This window comes from Cuculus canorus, chromosome 5, assembly GCF_017976375.1.
Source record: "Cuculus canorus isolate bCucCan1 chromosome 5, bCucCan1.pri, whole genome shotgun sequence".
NCBI classification, from domain to species: domain Eukaryota; kingdom Metazoa; phylum Chordata; class Aves; order Cuculiformes; family Cuculidae; genus Cuculus; species Cuculus canorus.
In genome coordinates, this window is record NC_071405.1 from 22175320 (window position 1) to 22198915 (window position 23596).

The 23596-nt window shown below is 40.7% G+C and overlaps 2 protein-coding genes across 3 annotated transcripts in view; one reads left to right on the top strand and one right to left on the bottom strand.

Annotated features, from left to right (window-relative positions):
* Positions 1-4005: 4005 nt before the first annotated feature.
* On the top strand, positions 4006-4455 carry LOC128852338 (avidin-like). Its single transcript, XM_054068437.1, has one exon. It carries the CDS (start codon positions 4021-4023, stop codon positions 4366-4368), a length of 348 nt encoding a protein of 115 aa, XP_053924412.1. The 5' UTR covers positions 4006-4020; the 3' UTR covers positions 4369-4455.
* Positions 4456-5194: 739 nt separating this feature from the next.
* Positions 5195-23596, bottom strand: part of KCNK10 (potassium two pore domain channel subfamily K member 10) — a 75252-nt gene continuing 56850 nt past the window's right edge. Inside the window, exons 7-9 of one of the 2 annotated variants that reach the window (XM_054068960.1) lie at positions 22557-22699; positions 19848-20502; positions 5195-5326 (exon numbers count right to left, since the gene is read on the bottom strand). In XM_054068960.1, coding sequence (XP_053924935.1) covers positions 19879-20502; positions 22557-22699 — 767 coding nt within the window. In that variant the 3' untranslated portion in view covers positions 5195-5326; positions 19848-19878. Of the gene's footprint in view, positions 5327-11749; positions 20503-22556; positions 22700-23596 lie in introns of those variants that run through there. The other variant, XM_054068959.1, reaches the window with a different exon arrangement.

A 23596-nucleotide genomic window follows, 5' to 3' on the forward strand; every position in this document is an offset into this window, starting at 1 on the left:
AGTGTGAAGTGTCTCTCTTCTCCTGTTTAGATGCATTGGTTCTGTTGCTACCAGAGACATTGCTGCCATAAATACCTATGTTGGAAACAGTTTAGTCCAGGGCACTTGAGCCTTTTACCATCCACAGCTAGAGCCATCTCACATGCTCAGGTCCTCCCTTTGCCTCATCCATTTTGGTAGCGCACAGATCTTCCTAACCCAGAGGATGGAGAGAGAGCTGCTTCACGGCCACTCTCCCCTTTCTCTCTAAGCAGAATGAGGAGCACCCTGACTAGGCTAGAGTGTATCAGACTGACCACCTAAGATGACTAAGGCACACTAACTTCAAGGAGAGCAAATACAACAGCACACCCACAGCTGCCGTGAATACTATGTGCTGCTGCAATGGGTCTGAGACACTTGGCAGTAGCTAGATCTCCTCAGCTGAACATTGTGGGTTGGATTTCCCAATGAGAGTTTTTATTAATTCAGTCTTCATAGTTTTTAGCAGGCAAAGCATGTGACTTGATTTGAAGTGCTAACCCTGCACCAGTCCCTTTGACTGTGAGGCACATAACTTAATAGATGCTCATCACTGGTAAGTAACTCTGCTAAATGTCTGAGAAAGACTTTCACTCCTGCTCCCGCCCAGAACAGAAAAACTTGTCAATATTACTTTGTGATGCTTAGGCTCTCCCCCCTCCCATGGGCTTCTGAGTTAAAGGGATTATGACTGTCAGCAGCACACAAGGATGCCCACAAGCACATCTTGGCAGTTTTCCCTCCCCTTCTAGGCCCAGCAGGGTCTCTGTCCACGCACGAGTATGTTGATCAGTGACCTTCTCTTCCCCGAGAGCAGGTGGCAGCTCTCTCCATTGGCACTTTATGGAGCACCAAGCACTGCAATTAAAAGCAACATAATTAGGAGCAAGGAGCAGAATGTATTTTGCAGAGGTGGTTTGGGAGCCTGAGGCAAGGAGGCTTTGTCCATCAGCTGATGCACTAAGTAATTTAGAAATCATTCAATAAGTGATGCTGAGCTCTAGCAAGCCTTCCTCAGAAGAGGGATTTCATCTCTGCATCATCTGAGAAAAAGACAATAAAGGGAGGTAATGAGAAGTTCCCAGTGGCTTCTTTTAAAAGAAGTATATTGTGAACAAAGTGAATTAACATCAAAGGGTTGTGTATAAAAATCCACACAATCTGATACCTGTTAACTAAAGACATTCCTCTAATAACAGGATAGTGGAAAAGCTATATTATAAGTAGCCAAGTACTCTAAAAGGTAAGGAACGATGGCTTCATTGCTATGCTTCTGATGTCCAGGCAATGGCTGCAGTTTTCCTCCCACTGAAAAAAATAAGATGTTTTTCAGTGACTAGAAGACCATCTGATATCCTCTCCTTCCTCACTGTGGGAGTCATGAGGACATAGCGTGGAAAGGGCAAGTGGGGAGGAGCTGCCCCCAGGAAAGGACAAAGGAGGAAAACCAAGCAGGAACCGCATGGCATGGCACAGCAGCCACCCACGACCGCTGTCACCAAGTGTTGGCAATAAATACCAGAACCACCCCAGCACATGCAAGGGCATATTCATCCAAAAATGATCATCTCATATTGGTGAGTAGCTTCTGCTTTCATACCATCTGCTAGTTGTATATTTACTGTACAGTGAAGACTGAAATGTATTAGAATAAGTAAGCAAAAAGATCAAGCCATATGTTTTCCAACATTCCTTTGAATTATCTGCAGGCTCAGGAATCACTCAACCATCTAGCTGAACCACAAGGAACCAGTGACACTTCTGCAGAGACAATTTCATCTCTCTCCCTTTCCTGTCGTTCTCTTGAGCTTAGAAGCAAGCTAGCATTTATTTCTTCAGCGCTGGGGAATCTCATGATCAGAGCTACAGCTAATCACCATTGTGGAGCACAGGGAGTACCAGGCAGCCACATACAGCACTAAGCAATGGAGAGCAGAGCAAGTCCATCATCTCTTCGTTTGCCTAAAACCACTTTATCATAAAGCATCCAGCATGCAGAATAGCATTGCCAAGAAGGACAGCTGGTCCCAGGTGGCATTCCATAGTCCACATTCAAATAGGAGAGCTCATCCCCTCTCTTGGCTTCTTACTACCTTCAGACCTCACTACCTGAAAACTTTCCTCCCCATGACAGACAGCACCTGCCAGGCACTGGGACAGTCCATCTCTCTGGATGAAACGGCACAAGCCCTTTTTGAAGTTAATCTTCAGTAAAAATGTATGAAGTCCCAAGATGGGGAGGGTGACAGGCAGCCTCCCGGGTCTGGTTGAAAGAGGCAGATGTGAACACCTCTAAATGACATATTTGAATTTGGCTCCTTTCATTAATCAAAGGTCCTTGTTGCCTTTATACCTGCTTAGGAGACAATTGAAAGGAGGTATTGTTGCGAAGCTGCTCTGTGGCACACACGGATCCACATTAATCATTCCATGCTGGCTATTGAAGATCTCAGAAAAAAAAGGGCATATCCCACTTTGAACTAGCATGACAGTTAGAAGCCACTTGTAATTTTACACAGATAACCGTAGAAGTCCACGGCTGGTTAACATGAATGTGGTGAATGACTCACAGAATACAAAAAAAGGAAAAGAAAAACATAATCGATAATTCAGAACATTTCCTGAATTATGTATTATATGATGCAGTGTGCTCCAAACCCTCAGCTATCACCTATTTCCTTTCTGCTTACAACTCACTGAAGCAAGTTAACACTTTTTGCTGTCCTTTGATGCATATATAAACAGACAATCTCATTGAAGTGGCATGGCATGATTACATGCATTGATGATACTGGACATGTGCAGCCCTATTTTATTTATGCATTACCATTTGTAAGGGTCCTCAGAGACATCTTGTGAAGTCCCCATCCTTATGCAAGACACAACAGCATATACGTATGTGGGTATGTGTATACAGCAGCGTTATTTTACATGCCTAAGAGTATAGGAGCTAGTCTTTACACAGTACTCCAGGACCATATTTCTTGAAAAGAAGAAAATTTGCTTCAAATATTTAACTCTATACGTAGCAAAGTCTATCAACTGTTTTGATTTTTCCCCAGTTCTTATCTGTTAACCTCACAGGTATATTTTCTGAAACTTAATTAAAGGTCCGTATTTAAATTTCTAATTTTGAAATATATGTTTTCCTATCACCATTCCTGCTTCTGAAATTGTCAGTGAAATAAGTGCAGTGCTGTTAGCCAGAAGGAATAAGAAAGATCTATGAATGCCGGGCCTCAAAAGAGAGCTACTTCATTGGTAGGATTTTTGCCCAGTGACCACAAGACCTATTCTAGCCCAAACTATGCAAGCACATGCCCTCTTCCCAATTTACAGTAATCTGACTCCTGACATGACTCTGCAGATAAGCAACACTGCTGTGGTTCTTCTTTGGCCTTACTACCTGTCTTCATCTCTGCATGTTTCAATTCATCAGCAGTAAAAGGCATTGAATCAAAAGCCACAGCAGCTGGAATCCAGCCAAAGGCAGCAAAGAGATAACGCACAGGTACTAGTGGTTCCAACTTCATTGCCAAATACCTGAAGATTTGGTGGATAATTAGTCACATCAAGGACAAAGAAGCTACTGAAAAATTGTCTCTTCAGATGTTTACATAACTTGCTTCAGGTCTTCACTGCTCTAGGAGGACATGTAGAGATGAAGATTCATCTAGAAGTAGATGTCTCTGCCATTTCTTTCCCCACAAAAAACAAGAAGGATGGATGGATATTCAGGGCTTCACTGCTGACAGAGCTAAACTCAGCTATAGGATGTACCTGGAAAGAATTTTATCTTCCACCAGCCACCCATGCACCCCCCCCCACCCCAGACGTTTTTCACAAAATAAACATTCTGACCACTCAGTTTTCTGGAATGGGGGTCTTTCAATTGCTGGTTTTGTACAGTACAAATTAAATATTGTCTGTGTCAGCAAATGGAAGAATAACCCTTTGATCTAAGGATAAGGCCCACATGAGAATGACCTGGGCTCTAGGATGCAGATATTTAAGGTTGACAGCCAGGGCAACTTCTCTGGCACATACCACACTGCTGTGTCAAGCGCCCAGAAACCCATCGAGCCATGTCCCCTTGTTGGAACCCAGCACTTGGATGAGGACGGGCAGTGCACCTTTGGCTTCACTGTGAACTGGAAGAAGTTTTCTGATTCCACAGCTGTCTTTATGGGACAATGTTTTGCCGGGAAAGGTGGTGAGGACATCCTGCACACCTCCTGGCTACTGCGGGAAAAGGTTGACTCCCTGCCCGACGACTGGAAAGCTACCAGGACTGGCCGCAACGTCTTCATTCGGGTGGGCCAAATGGAGGAAAGAGAATCCTCTTGATTCAGCCAGGCTTCGTAGGCCTGAAGAACCTGCAGCAGCTTCAATGTGTTGATCTTTAAACATAAATAAAGTTTTTTTCCTTTAAACTCAAAAAAAAAAAACCACAAAAACAAAAAACCAAAAACTGCCCAGGGAGGTGGTCGAGTCGCCTTCCCTGGAGGTGTTTAAGGAACGGGTGGATGAAGTGCTTAGGGACATGGTTTAGGGAGTGTTAGGAATGGTTGGACTCGATGATCCAATGGGTCCTTTCCAACCTTGTGATTCTGTGTGATTCTGTGATTCTGTGTGATTCTGTGTGATTCTGTGTGATATGAGGTAGCAAGGAGATACAGGTCCCCACTCCAGACCAGTCCATATTCTTGACAAGCATCACACATGCTCAGTTGTGCTCAGTCACCAGCTAAACAGTCAAATGCTTCAATGTCTTTGGAATTTGTGGTTATAAACCAGAATATTTCCTGATGGGACTAAAGTGTGAATTTCCATTTCTCCATTCCTCTTTGCTCATGGAGGTCCAAAAATCCCTATATTAAACTTAAGCAAGTCATATAAGAAGCAGAATTCCAAAGAGATTCACTTCTCTGCTTACTCTGCTTTCTTCAGAAATGACTGAAATGTTATTTGATAATACTGTGCCCAAGCCATTTCCTCAGTTTGAAATGGAACTGAAAAATTACTGTATAGAAATTTCTAACTGGAACATAAATCAGAATTCTTTGGCAAAGCCTTCTCTTCCACGATTAATAGTCTACTGGATACAGAAGTAAAGTTTTCAAAACACAGTCTGTTGGATCTAGGTGAAAATGCAATTCTTTTTTTTTATTTCAAACTCCTTAAATTACAATACCTGTAATAGACCTTGAAAAGTTACAGGATGAATTAATTTTTTTTCCTTGCAATTTTACAGCTCAGATGTGACATGTTCTTCTCTCTTATTTGGAGAAAGATATTCTAGCACCTAGAAAGGAATAAATCCATGCATAAGTGACTTGATCTCAAAAATGGCTGATGAAGATTAGCCTGATAATGTGATTCTACTGACAAGTAGCTGGATAAAACCGGTAATTGAATGTGACCACTTTGTAGTGTGTATTCAAATTGTAGCAAAGTAGTGCCAAAACGAAATACCTTCTGCTTCTTATTCCTTTTAGCTTAGCACAATTAATGTAGCCAAGTGAGAGGGAACTGGACTTTGATTTTTTCTGTATTTTAATTGAACCTCAGTGATATTGGTGTGGCTCAGCCACCACAGGAGTTTCAGCTGAAAGAGGTAACAATCTCTTATAAGGCTGATAAAGCTTTAAAGACAGACTTTCACTATGGCTATTGAAGTAAAGTTGTGACTCTGCATGACGGTCCAGATCACAAACTTCCAGACCACAGTCTGCAACAGCCATGTAAAAAGCAAGATTTTCTACATAGTCACCATAGTATTAACTGGGGCATTTTAGTAATAATTTAAAAAAAAAAAAAAAGAATTAAAAAAACACACAAGAGAAGCAGAACTAATCAAAGACCATGAAAGAAGAGATACACTAAAGAAAAAACACAGTCACTACATTTAGAAATAATTATGTACTTATAGAAGAAAATACAATGAAGTATAAACAGGTGTCACGAAGCAGTAGATTTCCAGTTTCAAACCAAACTATTGCTGTGCTACTTAAAGTTCTTACTGTAGATAACAGAAGTGCAAACTAAATCCAATCCTCACTGATATCTGTAATTGGAATTGATTTGGAAGATTTTCATGTTTTCCTAGTGTGTAATGGAAATTCAGTGACTATTAAAATACAATGCAGTACATCAAACATGAAACTGAAACAAGTACCTCGAGGAGAAAATATCCTCTGCTTGTTAATAATCAGGTAGAATTTACTATGCTATCAAAATACTTTAAATTATTAAGATTCCACATGTGCCTTCACCTTACCTTTGGCTGCTCACATGAAGATTGGATCATTACATTAAACTCCTATTGGGGAAAAAGCCTGCATTTCTAAAACACTGGCTTGTGTTTTCTAGTGATTTTGTTAAGTACATACTGGTGAGAGCAGACTTCAGAGCTACTCGGAGATTTGGTGTACAACAGGAAACAAACTTCTACTTGAACCATATATGCCTCCTGCTGGCTAAACCGACTCTTCTCATTTGGTTTGACAAACCAAATTCAGTTGAATAATATATTGATTTATTTTATCTGGAAGGAAGATGTAAGCCAGATTGTTTTCATTTGAGGTAATAGAAGGTTCTTTTAATTTCTATGGAAAAGTTCATTTAAAATCCAAACGTGACATTTTGGTTCAGGTTGAAAATGCAACTTGAATTTGGCCGGAGTTTTTTTACTGCTTTTGTATTTCACTGAGAAGATAACATTTTGGTTATTTTACATTTTTGTTTTCCAGAGTTTGCCTTTGAACTGAAAGATCAGTAATTCTGAGCTCTTGTTTTACCAAGATTTCTTCTCTTTTCCAGTCTGTTCTTAGCCCAGGCACTGAGGTTTTTACATAGTATTTTACTAGCACTGTGCAATTTTGCACCTAATGCTTGATCAAACCCCTGTTTAAAGTCTGATCCAAACATAGTATCCCTTAATCCAATCCATTCCCATTTGCCCTTCCTAAAATTGAAATGAAAAAAATATCAACTTCTTCTTTAGCACAGTTCACCTCTCTAGAAAACTATTCCTAGTACCTGTCAAGATATAACAGAATTTTTGTTACAGTGAAAAAAAATCGTAAGACATCAGTCTTTATGATCATTAAAAGAGTCAGAAACACAGTGACTACTTCTGCCCTCTAAATTGACTAGAAATGCCAAAGAGGGCCCCTCAGTACAACAGAAGAAGAAACATATGTCTTTTCTGCATTATTTCTCATTTAACATTGGCACCGCAGTGTGCGCCCATCCACCTGTTTTATAGCCAATAACATGTTCAAATCTTTGCCTAGCCAAGGGACTCTGACGTATCCCAGTTTTCTGCTTAACAGGTTGACATTTCAACTAACGTTTTCTGAACTTCTGCACTCCGGATACATATTGATTGCAACACAAGCTATTAATGATCATATTAACGGACATGAAATCCTCCTATAAAGAGCCTGCAGGTTCTCTCTACAAGCCCGTTTTCCTTTTCAAAGCTTCCAGGGCTGTTAAACAAAGACCTTTTTTCTTGGTCCATAATCACCTGTAGGTCTCCTTTAAATTCTTAGCACAAACTGACCAGTAAACTGACTAAATAATACCGTCTCACACAGAGAGAAAATTATTTAATTATTTCCTCTTATTGAGCTACTTTATTGGACCGTTAACACTACATTTCTCTGAAATTTTTTTCAGCATCCAAGGAGCATCCCCAATGTACTCATTTACCCATATTCTGGATGCTTGATGGGAATTCAGTATATGTGTTAATAACAGATAAGTCTGTCTAGACTGACATACAGAGATCCAGACAGTGGCCAAGATGATCATTGCTTAAAACAGCCAGCCCAAATACCACAAATATGACAGTCACCATCATATTTACAGGAAGTATCTCACTTTCCTTGGCCTTCACAGCCTCCCCTCACACATCAAAAAACAAAGCACAACTACCTTGAAGGGAGCTTATTTATTGTAGGTGGACCCCTTGCTCGACGTGTTAACGAGGAACAGACAAGCAGGAATGGGAAACCTAGGGAGGAATGTGTGATTGATGATGGGCAAGAGAAATAGCCAAGCACAGCCTGAACCTGTTTTGCTGTTGCATTAAAGTGGTTTGCTTGGGAACTGCCAAATAAGAGTTAATGAGATCAGATTGCTTCATGCAGGATTGCAAGTGGGCAAGGCTGATATATTAGTGCTAACCCTGAATGAGGGAGGTCCATTCTAGAGAGAGGAAACCACTTATTTTAATAGATCAAAGTAGACTTAGCAAGGCAGGAAATTTAAGTGATGAAAAACAGAAATGGAATTATTCATTTAAAGCTCTTGTTAAGCTGTGAATGATAAAACAGCTTCTTGCTAAAAAGGAATTCATATTTGCAGGGTGAGATAATAAAAATGTATTTTCCAGTTTATTTTAAGACTAGACTTCAGGGGTACTCCTCCTCTTTTATTTCCTATGAAAAATCTAGTCATATACTGTCCCTCAAACAGCAAGACTGTGCTGTTTATTATAAATCATTCTCAGCAGGAAGCTGTGCAGAAGGGATTCCAGGGGAAAAGGTGGCAATTGCAGCCTATAGAGTGTTTTGTCGTTGTTTTTTTTTTTCTTTTTTTTTTTTTAACCTGACAAACTATGTTTAGTTTATCAAATAGAGCTACATCAGAATGAGAAATGGAAATAAAACAATATAATTTGCTTTATAGTGCTGCACGCCTTCCTTTCAATATGGGCTTGTCCTATAAAAGAGTCTGGGCTGAACAGTTGAGTGGGCTGTTGTCTTTGAGACACGCACGCAGCCCAGCTGGAGGATTAAACACTTCAGTGTAAATCTGACAGCACACCTTGTATCTTTCTGCACCTGGGGCTCACTGGAAATCTTGCTGTTACTCAGTGCTTATTTCCCTTGTAACAAAACAGACAATCATCATTTGTTTTTGCTTAATCCCTAAAAGCCTGCTGCTGTGTTCACACTGTGGAGGAATATCACTTAGCCTGGCTCCAGCCTTTCAAAACACTTAACAGATGTGGCAGTGATTGCAAATGCTTTTGTTTATCCAGCTGCAATATCTTATAGTCATCCCCAGGTCTGCAATGTGACATCACAGAAATGACCTCATGGGCTCTGTAGTGACTCTTTGCAAAAATAGCATCAGTTTATCTGCTGTTTTGGGGTTTTTTTCAGTCCTTGCATTCCCAGCTTGTGCTCTGGAACATGCTACGTAATTTCTTTCCCACAAATCCTCTTAGGAAAAAGAGATTTGCAGGCCAAACTTTGTCCTTTGTGGCATTTTCTGTCTCTTTTTTTGCCCAGATATTCATGCAAGGGGAAGCAATTCACTCGCAATTGTTAGATCCATATGTAGTGCACACAAGGGATTAAAAACCAACTGACTTTCTCCTTGCTGGATTAGCTCTGAAAGGTTAACAAGACCAAAATGCAGTCTGCATGTCTTTTTTTCATTGATGCCATCTGCAAAGGTATGAAATGCACACAAGTCCAGATGTGTTAAGTGAGAGTGGCTTAGGGAAAGTCAGGAGTCTTTGATCAGTTTTTTTGTTGTTTGCTTGCTTGCTTTTCTTCTTTTTTTTTTTTCACAAGAGTTAAAATATTCATGTTTTACCTGCTTTTTATTGAACATGAAGTCAGTTGTCCACCTCAAGAAATACTCAGATTTCTGCTAAAAAGTAGGACTATATAGCTCATTTTAAATGCTTCTTTTTTAGAAAGCGATTCTCATGGTTCTAAGTGAGAGAAAAGGACCGCAGTTTTGGATCCCGAACAATTAATTTGGCATACTGAGGTTCAGTTTAATAGAGTGGCTATCATGTACAAGTTTTTCATGTGCACAACCAAGACTCACAGGTCCAACATGCTCTGAAATGTAATACAACCTTATTTTACTGCTTTATTCTTCCTAGTCATACTTAGAAGGAAATAGTGGCACAAGTCCATTTAGCTAACGGCTTCAGGTCAAACCTATGGTGTCCATCCATCCTGTTTAAATTTGGTTCAGTAACGACATTGTCCCAAAAGGGAGCAGGGAACTTTGCCCAAGAAATGGTACCATCAAGAGAGCACTATCAAGAAAAACGTCAGCATCTTCTGTAAGAAGGAAAGGAAGGGATGATCCAGAGGAGGTCTCCTATGACAGGGAAAGTGTCCTCCATGGAAATGATCTAAAGCTTTGCCAGAAAGCAGTTTGACACCTGTCAGCCCAAGCAATGTGCTGAGAAATCTGTGTGAGTTCCTCCTCCATATGCTACTCAGTTCTAGTATGTTAGTTCTAAATTTATTATTTTTTAATACAATTTCAATCTTTTTTCTACTGTGAAACAATTTGTTTCAAGAATATTTGGTATTATGCAAAACAGCAGACTGTACTGGGAAAAACCATGTTTCCACAAGAATCATAGTGCAACCCTTTGCACTCTGCATACAGATTTTGCAGTGGAAAAAAAGTATTTCACAACTTGCCACACATCTGCCTTCTTGCCGCCTTTTTTCCTTTGTCTTTCTCAATCACCTCTAGGAACATTTACTTGTGCTGACTGGTAAAATAAATCATCCTGCTGGAGGACTCAAAGTAGACTTCTGTATATCTGAGGCAATAGGTCACAAAGTCAGAGCAAACAGCTGTAGCTAGATAAGGTCATACTCTGGAAATGGAAATTGGGCAGAATGAGAATGTGCATAAACTGGAAATGCAATTAACCATTTTTGCAAGAAAAAACAGGAGTGATACAGAGTAGCTAAAGCATATCCCATTAAAAGACACATGCTCATAGAGGAAGAGTCATGGTTTGGAAGTAGGGGATGGGCTTTGGAGAAATATGTCTTGATTCATGCAATTAACAAGTAGCAAGAACCAGCATGGACTGTGTAGCATAAACAGCATATAAAGAGTAGCACAAAAACAGAGGAGTTTTGTCCTCAGTATATAGGCACCTTTTTTTACCCCTCAAATTCAAAGGAAGGCTCAGCCTTGAGGTGTCTCTCTATACACTATATCAAACCCTGCTTGCAGGAATTGTCACCTCCATTTTCTGACAAAGAAACCATAGTTGAAGGGTTTGCACCATCTGTGAGTGCACTGTGACTGGGCTGACGTTGCAGCTTCCCAAGTTGATGGAAACAAGGCAGCAGGGCAAACTGAGGTCTCACATAGATGGTATTTCACATGAAGACACTGAATAGAGCTGCAAAAAGACTAAAGAATTCACAGTAAAAGACTATCCCAACCTTATCTGTGCCTCCCAAGGTCAAAAAGTTTCACTTTCTCCCTCCACCCTCCTGTCTGCATTACTAACCTCTTAGAGACATCCTGGAGAATAATTTCTATGGACAGAGACTAGGAGAGACAAAGCCTCCACAAAGTTCTGCTCCTTACTTCCCTTGTCACTGGTCACCAGATGCAGAAACGTGGCTCAGGATGAGTACAGGTATGGCTGGCAGTATGTGCATCTCTTTTGCAACCAGCCCAACACCACAGCTTCCCAGTGAGACCCAGAAATCACCACAATCCAGATTGTCAACCAAAGAGAAAAGGTAGGAAGGGCAAAAACAAGCACAAATATGTGGCAACAGTGAGATTACCAGCAATGCCCTGTTTTCCACCGGGATATGCAAATGGGAAGATTAATTATAGCTCCTCTGCCCTTGCTAGATAATAGGACAACAGAGAGAGAGAAAAAAAACCACAACAGGAAAAACATTTTCATCATTCAGAAGGTCTTTGTTGCAATTTTTTTTTCCATCTTTGTAAAACATTACATCATAAAATAAGGACAATAGCAGCAAAACTTATCAAGATGGTACAAGCACATTCTGCTCAGTACCCTGTTAAATTATTAAATCATCCCTTTTCTGAAAATGCCTTTCTAAAGCACCATAAAATCTTACAGAGAGATAGAAAGAGGGACAGAGACAAGAAAGCAGACAGAATGTCCTGCAAGTGGATTACCTATTGCTTATACTATAATTTGATGTTGATCAGGAAAAACAGTAGATCAGCATCCCACTGAAATATTTCCCCTAATTTTAAGAAATTTCTTTTTCATGCAAGGCTGAAAATTACTAATAATGATTTCTTAGCCCCTTCCACAAAGTCCAGATGAAATTCTATTAGAACTTGGAAAAAAATCAGTTTGAAACCATTGAAACACAGGCCTGAAGAACTTAAAATTGTTACAAAGCTGTGATCCAGGTACAAATCCTTCCTTTTTCTAAGTATAACTACTAGATGAATCCAGGATCTGAGAAACTGTTAAATGCTAGGCTGAAACCTGGTATGTTTGGCTTACATCTCACAATAGGCACTCTAAGCTTTCCTATTTAAGCACCCAGCTCTCACAAAGAAAGAAGAGTGTGGGGGTGGAATATATTTGGGAAACTCAAGTATTCTCTCTCGCATGCCAAATATCACCTGCCTGTGATTTGCTGTCAAGGAGTTCAGCCAAGGAAAGCAGATCCTATTTGCCTCAAAAGGCCACCTGCTAGAGAAATTTTCCCCTGAAAGCAGCAGCCCTGGTATTTCCTGATGATAAGACCCAGCTCAGCTGTGACCTGTAAGCAGAGATAAGGGAGCCCAGAAGTTCACATCTACCTGCAGGGAGCGGGGAGGTATCAGCACAAAGGATGTGTGTAGGAACTGATTACCTGTGCTGTGTGAAGGCTGGGCATGTGTATGTGCCTCCTGGGACCTTTTTTCCAACTGGTTCCTGAAAACTCACCAGTATTGTGGATAAGCCCTGCCTTTAGAGTGACCCCAAAACAGCATGATCCAGCTTATAGAGCATGTGCTGACTACATCCTGACACCCCCAAATTAGCTTTTGTAACTGCTTTCTCAATGTCTGATTTCAATAGCATGAGTCAACAGACTCTAACATCATTATGTACTTCAGTTGCACTGCAGTAGAAAAAAAAATACAGTCCAGCTCAGCAACAGTATTGAGAAGAGTATCTGCTACTGGTAATAAAGGAGATGGACACGCTGGGGAGAATCAGGCAACTCAAAGGAATTTTCAGATCTAGTTTCATACATTAATCTGCAAGCCTTTATTTGAGTTTCATAGATTTCTGTTGATTTGCTTTGTGTTTTCATTGACATTTAATTGCCCAGGGAACTGTTTCTGAATCTGGGCTTATTTGTATTTAGTATTGATATAATGCCATCCCAGTAAGTATAAATGGCACTGTAGAGATGAGTTAAAATAGCAAGTCTTTGCTCTAAAAAGCTTAAAAATAACAAGCTAGCTCAACCTTACTGCACTCGCCCAGTGAGGGGAGATTTTGGACTTAGATTAGACAAAACATAATTCAGAAAAAATAAATATACCGGAAGGACTGGAGCAGTTCCAAGCCACCTTTCAAATTCATATCTGTTTAGTAGAAGACTTCTTGTTCAAGGTTAGTACGCAACATAACATAAAGCTTGGTCTTCGCCTGTTATTTATTTTTAGTGGTTGATGGGACAAGTGAGGCTAGCAGACATCATGCAACCTGACAAGACAAGTAAGCCCCTGAGAAAACCAAAGCTGGCAAACAAACAGCCCATGTACAGCATAAACACAAATTATTCAGGAAAATGCAAGGTCTTTAAGGGTAGGGGTTTTAACATCCTGAACTCACAGACGAACTTCCATTTATTGTGGATTAGAGTTTTGCAGAAAGTCTCTGGCGTAACACACTTATGTCTTTGGAAGAAGCAGACTGGTACTAGAGACATAAAGTCAGACAGCAGAAGCTCAGATGATTTATAATTTCACAGCAACAACCAAAATCAGATTTCATTAATATAAATCACTGTAATTTTTATTTACTATTATTTCTATTGATACCTATTAGGAATAATGTTCCCCATTGAAGGATAACAAAATTCACAGATTGCCACATGGATGAAGTTGCAAATCTTTTAAAAACCACTCATGCAAAATCTGCACAAGTTTAGTGATGGTTAATGGTTCAGGAGGATCTGCAAAGGAGCACGCCACAATTCTCCAGCACAAGACAGTAGAAAGTGGGACTGCAGAGCTGAAAGCTGTAGGAAAACAGCTGAGTCGTCCTCTTTGTGTGAGGGCTGCAGCTATAGAAAATCCATGTTTCCTTCGTTCTTTCAGGTCCCAATTCCCATGTCAAGTAATGTGCTCAGGGCAAGATCTGAGAGTTAAAAGTCAGTAAGTCACCCTTTTGTTAGACTTTCATTTTCAGGCTGCTGTGAAAGGGTGTAATTTACAGCAACGAGTTTTGGATATAGTTCAGACTACTTTTTGATAAAACTTTCAATAATGGTGGAACGGCTTGACTAGAAACAACAAGTATTCTTAAATGCCGAAGAATAAGAACTTTGCCCGTAAAAATACTTGATGTTCGAACCAAGATACTCTCCCAGGTTGTTGTGTACAACTTTAGAAGGGGAGAAGCAATTTAGGACATTAAAATATCATATTAGTTGTCAGATATTTCTGTCTGGCTCCTATGTGATATACCATTTGCTCTTCCCATATTAGAAATATGAAAGTATAGAAAAGTATACATATAGAAAATATGTATACTAAGGTACCTATAATCATATAGGAGAAAATATTTACTCCAGTAGCAGACTGGCAGCTTTCTCAGCAAGTTTCACAGACATAGAAACGGACAGGAATGAAAGAGAGAGTTTTGCTTCCATATAAAAGGTCATCAAATGCTTTCTTCAGCATCTCTGGGAGTTTATTCAGCATCGCCCTTTGCCCCTGAAACTATCATGTCCTAAATCAGGAGTTGCTGAAGACACAGCTGATAAAATGCCAGCCCAGTACTCCTGCATGTCATGTCCGGGCAGAAAAGAGAGTCACAAATGCACACACACATAATCAGCTAGAATCTGGACAGGAGACAGACTGAGAACTCAAAAAGCTTAGAATAAAAACATGTCAAGATTTCATTGTCTTCTATCTCATCAGAGCAAAACGTTCTGAATTTGGCCATCTCAGTCACTTCATTCACATTGACCTGTTTTCCATTACTTGCCTGCTGTCCAACTCCCTACTCACACAGACAAGTCCTACAAGACACACTTTTGCTTTCCCTGACCCTAATTAGCAGAAATACTCTAGATTCAACTAAGCCTCATATTTCTCACACAGGAAATGCATCTCCCATATCCTTACAGCTGCCTGTGCATCTGTGCAGGACTTTTCCATTACAGGCAATCGTTTCTTGGAGAAGAATTCAGCTGAGGAACACAGCATGCATGGTGTTGGTTTTAGCATTTGGAAACCAAGGAGAATTCTTAGCACAATCTGTGTGATGAGATGGTTTTGTGTGGTTTGTGATCCTTCATATAAACGAAGTGCAGGACAGTGTAACCAGGCAGTAATTTAATTCCAAGGACACAAGTTGCATGTCTGAGCACTTCTGAACCTTCTCTGGAATTCAAATGCAAATTTACATCATAGCTTTTCACTCCTAACGTCCAACTAGACCACAGTAAAACCCCAGATCTGAACAACATAAAACCTTAGTACATCTAAGCATGCTTCATCCATCCTGGCACTACAAAATTAGCACAACATGAATCACTGTATTTGTGACTGAGACTTCAGAAGATTTGCACACATGTGGCACTCAAGGCTGAATTAATTCCAGACCTGCCCATAATCAGGAGCAGGAGGCCTGAAGGACTAAAGATAGAACAGATCTGTATCTTGCTGGTGTCTGCCTGTGGCTTGAGAAGGATAGGATCTGAAGACATCACAGTGAATCCAAGCACAGGGCCACATTTCACAAAAGCCTCTAAATGCCACAGTAGCTACTGAGGCAGATGAAACTTCTCCTAGGAACTGGGCTTACTGCCCTACCCCCAGTAAGCTAAAGCCAGTGTGGAGCCCTGTACCTTAAGAGATACATTGGCAAACTAAGCAGAATTCAATTTCTATCAATTTCTATTGGATCTTATTGAGTTAAAGCAATCCCACATGACCTGAAATTGGGATTTTTTTGTCCTTAATTTTCAGACAGATGATGAAGTTAAAAAGATGATATGATGTTTCAAGTGAAGTGAATCAGCAGACAGAACACGCCAAGAACCTCTTTCCTCTTCTGCACTAGTGGAATTTGGCTCACTCCTACAAATCCTGCAGAGTCAATTAGATATGCAAATATGCATACTTGAAATTTGCATTTGCATTGCCATGCTTCTACTCGTAGTCATGGCAAACGTGTTCTGGTGACCAGTTAGATTTTGAGCTGGCTCCTTGTGCATAAAACCTCAGAAACTATCACAGAAAACAAAGCATGCATTTTTGTGTTTGCAGACAAGGGCATGCAGTTCCAAAAGTCTGTGCCTGTGTGACCCGCAAGTGTCTGTATGTTTGAGTAGACTGCAAGACTCAATATATCTCTGGCATCTCCACTCATGCTTATTTTACCTATAAGCCTACAGTTTCAGTTGCAGGAATATTTAGGATTTAGTGAAGGAGCAGGGAAAGCACTGCTGGTGCAATCATCTCTACCTCATTTCCAGCATGCAAAATCTTCTGTCTGCAATGGCAAACTGAGCAGCCCATAGGCTGAGGCTACAAAAATACAGTGTGCTTTGCAATTCTCATTAATTATTTTGCAGCCTTTTCTTTGAATATTTACTATTAAGTCTAGGGACACTTGTACTTCTTATATCCACATGTCCAGACACCACAAAAAATATTTTAAAAATGCCCACAGTTCGGTTACATTTCACTTCAGTCTAGAAATGCAGAGAGCTCATGTTTAGATTTTATCAAGAAAAGAGATAGCAAATGTCAAACAAAGATAGTACCTGAAAGGAAATAAAACAAATAATTAAAAATACTTGTTTAAAAGTTACAAAATATGATAGCATTAATGGCACTTAAAGCTATAAGCACTTAAAAAATTACCACCAGATTTTTCTCAACTTCTTTTCCTAAATTCCTTTTTTTTTTTTTCTGAGATTTGATTGCAGCTTATGACTAAACCCAAACCCAGCAAAAGGAGCAGAGAGCCCTGAGATTCTGTGGTTGCCCTGGCCCTCATCTGAATAGCATATATGCTCTTATGTCTATTTTTAAAAAATCAGATTCAGCTACAGAGAACAGCAGTTTGCTGACATGCAAAAGCTAGAGCTTTCCTTCTGTCTTCATAATGTTACAGCATTAAAATTGAAGGGCTTTTCTTTCAGTGGTAGAAATTGTGAAGGAGAAATTATTTCAAAGTATCAGTTGTCCCACTGTTTCATACACCTAGCCAAATTTCATTAAATTAATGTTTCTTTTCTTTTAAATAACATAGCACAAGATGTTGCATTTTCTTCATATGCACTTTCTTGCTGTGACTTTACATTGAATATTTCCTAGACAAGAAAAAAAAAATCCACTTGTTTCTTTTCCTTTTTTCTTTTTTTTTGTCACTGGTTAAGAGAAATAGTGACAGAGTGTGGGTTTTTTTTGTTTGTTTTTATTTTTTTAATGAAAAGAGAAATCCGACCCTTAATACGACTGTGTTGATTTTTCAAAGCAGCACCCAGCTGGTGGCTGTGTCCATGGACATTCTTTTGGAGTTTAGAAACATAATGCATCTGATTCAAAAATGGAAAAAAAAAATCTAGCTTGGATCACGTGCCAAAACATAAACTAAGCCTCAGTGAAAGTTTCTAGTTTCACTCCAATAATTTCTCCTCTTTTTAATCACTGGGGAAGGCTTTATGGATGCATACTCTATTACAAAGATACACACTTTTTCATCCCTTTCCAAGGCTCTTCTTACATAGCTGCCCTTTGTCTAATACTATGCCATGGTACGAGCACTCCGGTGATATTGCCATAGTTTAGTCTCTTCCTTTGTGTCTTCTCTTGGTAATCTTATACAGGTTGAAATTTCCATGTGCGTAGCTTTCTGTTGCCATTCTGCAGTGTTGTGTTCCTGATTTGTTTTGGCAGAGCAAGCTTGAGTCTTTATGGCACAGTGAAATATTCTTCGATGCTATATAATACATTCTCTTGAAGGTCAAAGAGAACGTACCCCCACTGATCGTTGGACATGGGGATCACGTATCAACAGATGAGGAGCAGGCCGAGGTACTTAATTTTTTGCCTCAGTCTTCGCTGATAACTGCTCTCTCTCCTGGGTCATGGGACAGCAAGATGGTGACCAGGGGGGTAGACCCCCTCCCACAGTAGAGGAGGATCAGGTTCACAAACACTTGAGGAACCTGAACATATATAAGTGCATGGGACCTGATGAGATGCATCCCAGAGGCCTGAGGGAATTGGCAGATGTGGTTGCCAAGCCACTCTCCATGATATCTGAAAAGTCATGGCAACGAGAAGTCTCTGGTGACTGGAAAAAGAGTAATGTTGTGCCCATTTCTAAAAAGGGTAGAAACAACGACCCTGAGAACTACTGACCTGTCAGCCTCACCTCTGTGCCTGGGAAGATCATGGAACAGATCCTCCTAGAAGCTATTCTAAGAACATGGAGGATAAGAAGGCAATTAATGGCAGCCAGCACAGCTTCACGAGGGGCAAGTCCTGTCTGCCCAACTTAGTGGCTTTCTATGATGGAGTAAGTACAGCAGCTGACATGGGTAAACCAACAGATGTATTCTACCCAGACGTCTGTAAAGCCTTTGACACAGTCCCCCACAACATCTTTCTCTCTAAATTGGAGAGATATTGATTTGATGGATGGACAGTATGGTGGATAAGAAACTGCTTAGATGGTCGTATTCAAAGAGTAGTGGTCAATGGCTCAAAGTCCAGATGGAGATCCGTGATGAATGGTGTCCCTCAGGGGTCCATACTGGGACCGATGCTGTTCAATAACTTTATCAATGATATTGACAGCGAGATTGAGTGCACCCTCAGCAAGTTTGCAGATGACACCAAGATGAGCAGTATAGTTGCCACAACAGAAGGACGGGATGTCATCCAGAGGGACCTGGACAGACTGGAGAAGTGGGCCTCTGAGAATCTCATGAGGTTCAACAAGGCCAAGTGTAACGTCCTACACTTGGGTCGGGGCAATCCCTATTTTCAGTACACGATGGGAGATGATGTGATTGAGAGCAGCCCTGCAGAGAAGGACTTGGGGGTGCTGGTCGACGAGAAGCTCGACATGAACTGGCAATGTGCACTCGCAGCCCAGAAGGCCAACTGTATTATGGGCTGCATCAAAAGAAGCGTGGCCAGCAGGTTGAGGGAAGTGATTCTACCCCTTTATTCCTCTCTTGTGAGACCTCATCTGGAATACTGTGTCCAGTTCTGGAATCCTCAATATAAGAAGCATATGGAGCTGTTGGAATGGGTCCAGATGAGAGCTACAAAGATGATCGGAGGGTTAGAGCACCTTCCCTACGAGGACAGGCTGAGATTGGGGTTGTTCAGCCTGGAGAAGAGAAGACTCTGAGCAGATCTTATAGTGACCTTCCAGTACCTGAAGGGGCTACAGGAAAGCTGAGGAGTGACTATTCGTAAAGGCTTGTGGTGATAGGACGAGGGGTAATGGGTATAAACTGGAGAGGGACAGGTTTAGACTAGACATTAGGAAGAATTTCTTCACCATGAGAGCAGTGAGACACTGGAACAGGCTGCCAAGGGAAGTTGTGGATGCCCCATCCCTGGCGGTGTTCAAAGCCAGGCTGGATGGGGCCTTGAGCAGCCGAATTTATTGGGATGTCCCTGTTCATGACAGGGGGGTTGGAACTAGATGATCTTTAATGTCCCCTCCAACTCCAACTATTCTATGACTCTACGATTCTATAATTCAGACTGAATAAGAAGTCTATATAAGGCACGTGTCTCAATATATATATGTATATAAAAACACTAACATTGTTAATTCAAGTCAAGCATCTTTTACATTTAACTTCTGTCTTCAAGTAATGCTTTGTTTTCATGTTCCCTTTCTTTGGTTTCGTTGGGGATCACTCCATTCTCCAGGTCTGAGTGCTGCTGCATGCAATTGGTCAGGACTGCAGTGCTAGAAGAGTTCTCAGAATTACACATCTTCTCACTCTCCTCTTCCTTTTTTTCTTCATCCAAGGAGTAGTTTCGGAAGGTCTCATAAATTTTACACACATCCTCAGGGATGGTTTTTTTGAGGTCTTTGTTTTTCCTTTTAGTCATCTTAGCAGACGATCCAAACTTGTTAATGATGTTGTCCTCAGATGCCCCCTGACCGTGCTTGTTTAGCTGATCTGACCCTTTAAGGCGCAGGTTGTTAGGCCTGTTGTTGATGCTTTCCTGAGATGAAGCCTTAAAGCGTCCTGTTTCCAAGGCAGTAAACACAGAGCGTTTCTCCGGAGAGAGCATGTCTAAAGAGTGGGCCCGCTGGTCCAGGCCCAGGCGCCTGCGCTCCATGCTCCGGATGGTGGCTGCCCGCTGAAGTTTGTCATGGATCTCCACACTGAGCCGCCTCCGTGTCTCTCTGAACTCAGCTGTCACATTCGCTTTCCACTCCGCTGCGTGGGCTTTTATTTCTCCAACCTTTACAACAACAAGAAAGAGACATGAATGGAAAAAAAAAAAGAAAAAAGAAAGAAAGAAAAGCAACGCTCTTGTCTAAATAACAGCGGCACAAGCATTTTCTTCTCTGGTGTAAAATTGGAGGCCAGTCTCAGCTCCACTGCATCCATCTGGACCCAAACATCAGCAGCAAAGTGGTTATACTGGACAAGCTCTAAACACACAAAACTAGTGACTAGCTAATGGCTTATGTGCCATATCACTTCTCTGCCAGTTTCACATCTTGCCACGCCATACATTTTATAGCTGTGTTATGTGATGGGAGGTGTTCAGGCTAATCCATCCTTCCTTAAGAACAAAAGTACTGACTTATAATGTCAGCGGTAGATGGTCAAGAGTGGGCGGAATTGATCAAATATAGTGATAACAGTATGCTTCAGAGCAGCACAACAACCAGTGCAGCAGTATAGTAATGTATTTTCCTTTATTGTTCTTGGATAAAGCTGTTCATTTCCACTGAAGGTTCTGTTCAGTGCCACACAGCAGTTAACGTTGGAAATAACTATTAAACGATTTCAAGTGGATCTCTGACTAATTCAGTCTAAGGTTCATTCTCAGGGACAAATTAAGCTGTCTATAATGGCGGTTTCCATTGCACAACTGTCCAAATGTCATGCTTTTAGGCCAGCTGTAGAAGTTTTCAAAACATGTTCTATGTGGGCACCATGAAGCATATCCTTAAATGTCCCACTGCTTTGCTCCATTTTACTCCTTTGTGCCTGATAACAGAATAATGGCTAAGAATAAAGCATCTACATGGCTACTGCATTGAATATTTCTTCGAAAATAAGAAAAAAAGATGATAATTGACCAAGAAATATCTCAGTCAACACAGGTATTTTCCAAAGTTCAGCTAAAGGAAAACAGATTCAGGAATAGGATTTCTGCTGGAGCCCTCTAAGGTCAGTGGTTTACTTGGGCTGCTGTAGACAGAACTCAATTTCTGCATTCAGTGATCCACAAGGAAGCCACCTTTGGTTCCTCAGGCCAGACAAGCAGGTGTCCATTTAGAATTGTATTGTCAGCAGGCATATCACATGAGAGACCATTTTTCTGCCTACAAGTTTCTGCCGGTGATCAATCTGACAGCCAAACTCTTTGTGAAGCCTTCTTTACTAATGAAGATGCACAAGGGACGCACTGGGCCTCAGCTAGCACAGATGCTTTCATAAATGATAAACAGTACTACCTCTCTGCCAAGCTTTGTCTATGCTTGCTCTGGCTAACCCAACCAGGTTAGCTTTGCTAGTAATACAGAAGATTGCCTTAAAAATTATTTGTTATTACCATCCTTCGCAATATCTGGAGTCATGGCAATTGCCTTCTACTTTCCACTGTTATTTGAGTGAAGCATTAGCAATACTGTCTTTGAAATACAGAGGGCATGTTATGAGTGAATTTAATCATGTTCTTCTTGATGCTGACCACTCAATTTCTTCAATTTTTAATAACACAGTACATAGTAAGGGGCCTGAATCTAAATGTTTATTGAGAACCATATTCCCTGGCATAGGGAAAGGTGGGAAAAACTCAATATAAAGCCCTGGATTAAAGGTAGATTCTTCTTTCAAAATGAAGAGCACCAACTAATGCCTTCAAAACCCACGACTCTCCAATTCTTAAAGAGAGAACACTGAAATTGACTTATGACTTGAAATTGAATTCTTAAAGAGAGAACACTGAAAAAGAGAGAACACTACAAAACGACTTTGTAGTTAGTTTCAGAGTGAAGGCTGGCCTCTCTTACTCCATAACTGAAATTCTACTGATGTATTCTGTGTATTTGGTAGTATTGGTAGAGGCGTAACAACCTAGGTTGCTTCAGTTGCTTTTTTCCTCCCTCTTTGTGAAGGAGCTAAAGATCAGAACTGGATAGCAAAGGCAGCTACTTAAGTAAACCATAGGGAGTATTGAGCATTGGTCATGCAGAGCAGTATCCTTCTCTAGCAAGCAGGAATCAGGCACTTAAAGCTCTCTAGCAAAATGACAAATTACTGAGCAATTACTAGTCATACCTCTTCTTTTGTCTTCTTGGACAGGACTCTTAACCAGTCTCCAATCATTTTCAGGACAGCAGCAAAATAGGCAAGGCCAACAAGGATCCAGAACCACACTAAAGGTTTATACCACTCCCGATAATGGATATCAGCATTTCCTCCTGAAATAAGCACATACTTATACTTAGCAATCATGAGGTGCAAAAATTATGACAAAGTATCTGCAATTCTGAGAAATTCCTCAAAGTATTTCTTGGTTCTTACCAACACCACTGCAGTTCTAAAAAAAGACAAGAGGTATGGCAGACGGGAAGAACGCAGTCTATTTTAATTTAAGACTCGTCCAAATTACCTACTATTCGGCTGCTGTGACCTGCCAGGGCACCTAGTAAATGCTTTTCTTTGTATTGCTCATACTCTGAAGCAAGTATGAAATTCCTGCTTTGATAGTACTTTGCAACAGCATGAATATATTTCCAAGAAAAAAACAATTAGTACAGCTGGTCTTCTTTATTCTCCACTGCCTGCAGCCTGGTAGTTGAGAAACTGTACAGTTCAACCCCCTCAAGTTATAGAGTTTCCAGACTTTTGGGGATTGAGACACCTATGGGCAGGAGAAAGAAAAGTAGCTTTGTCCTCCCCTTCAAATCAGGATATTTGACAGGAAGCCAACTGTGCATCAGCCCTGATAATAAAGAAATAATATCTGCTTGGGCATCAGTTACAGTAGTGCATTCTCTGGCCAGTGACTTGAGAGAAGATATGGATCAAATGAAGCAACAAATATCCCATGTGGTCTTCATGCAAGTCTCAGGATGTTCTGGGAAAACAAGTATGTGAGACAGTTGGCAAATCTAATGGACTATGAAGAGTCTAAAGTGAGTGAAGCAGTAGCCAGGCCTATCACAGAATAGAATACGCTTTTCCAAAAGAAAGCAGTCACAACCTCATTTTTGAGATTCCCAGACCCATCATAGTGCTGTGTGCCCTGCAAGAATGAGTGCCAATGAGAGGCAGGCACAACCCTGAGCTGAAGACAGCAAGTGGCAAGAGTCTGC

Bases quoted from the DNA above. Each gene is read 5' to 3' on its own strand.
- LOC128852338 (XM_054068437.1), top strand. From the start codon at position 4,021: ATGCAGATATTTAAGGTTGACAGCCAGGGCAACTTCTCTGGCACATAC.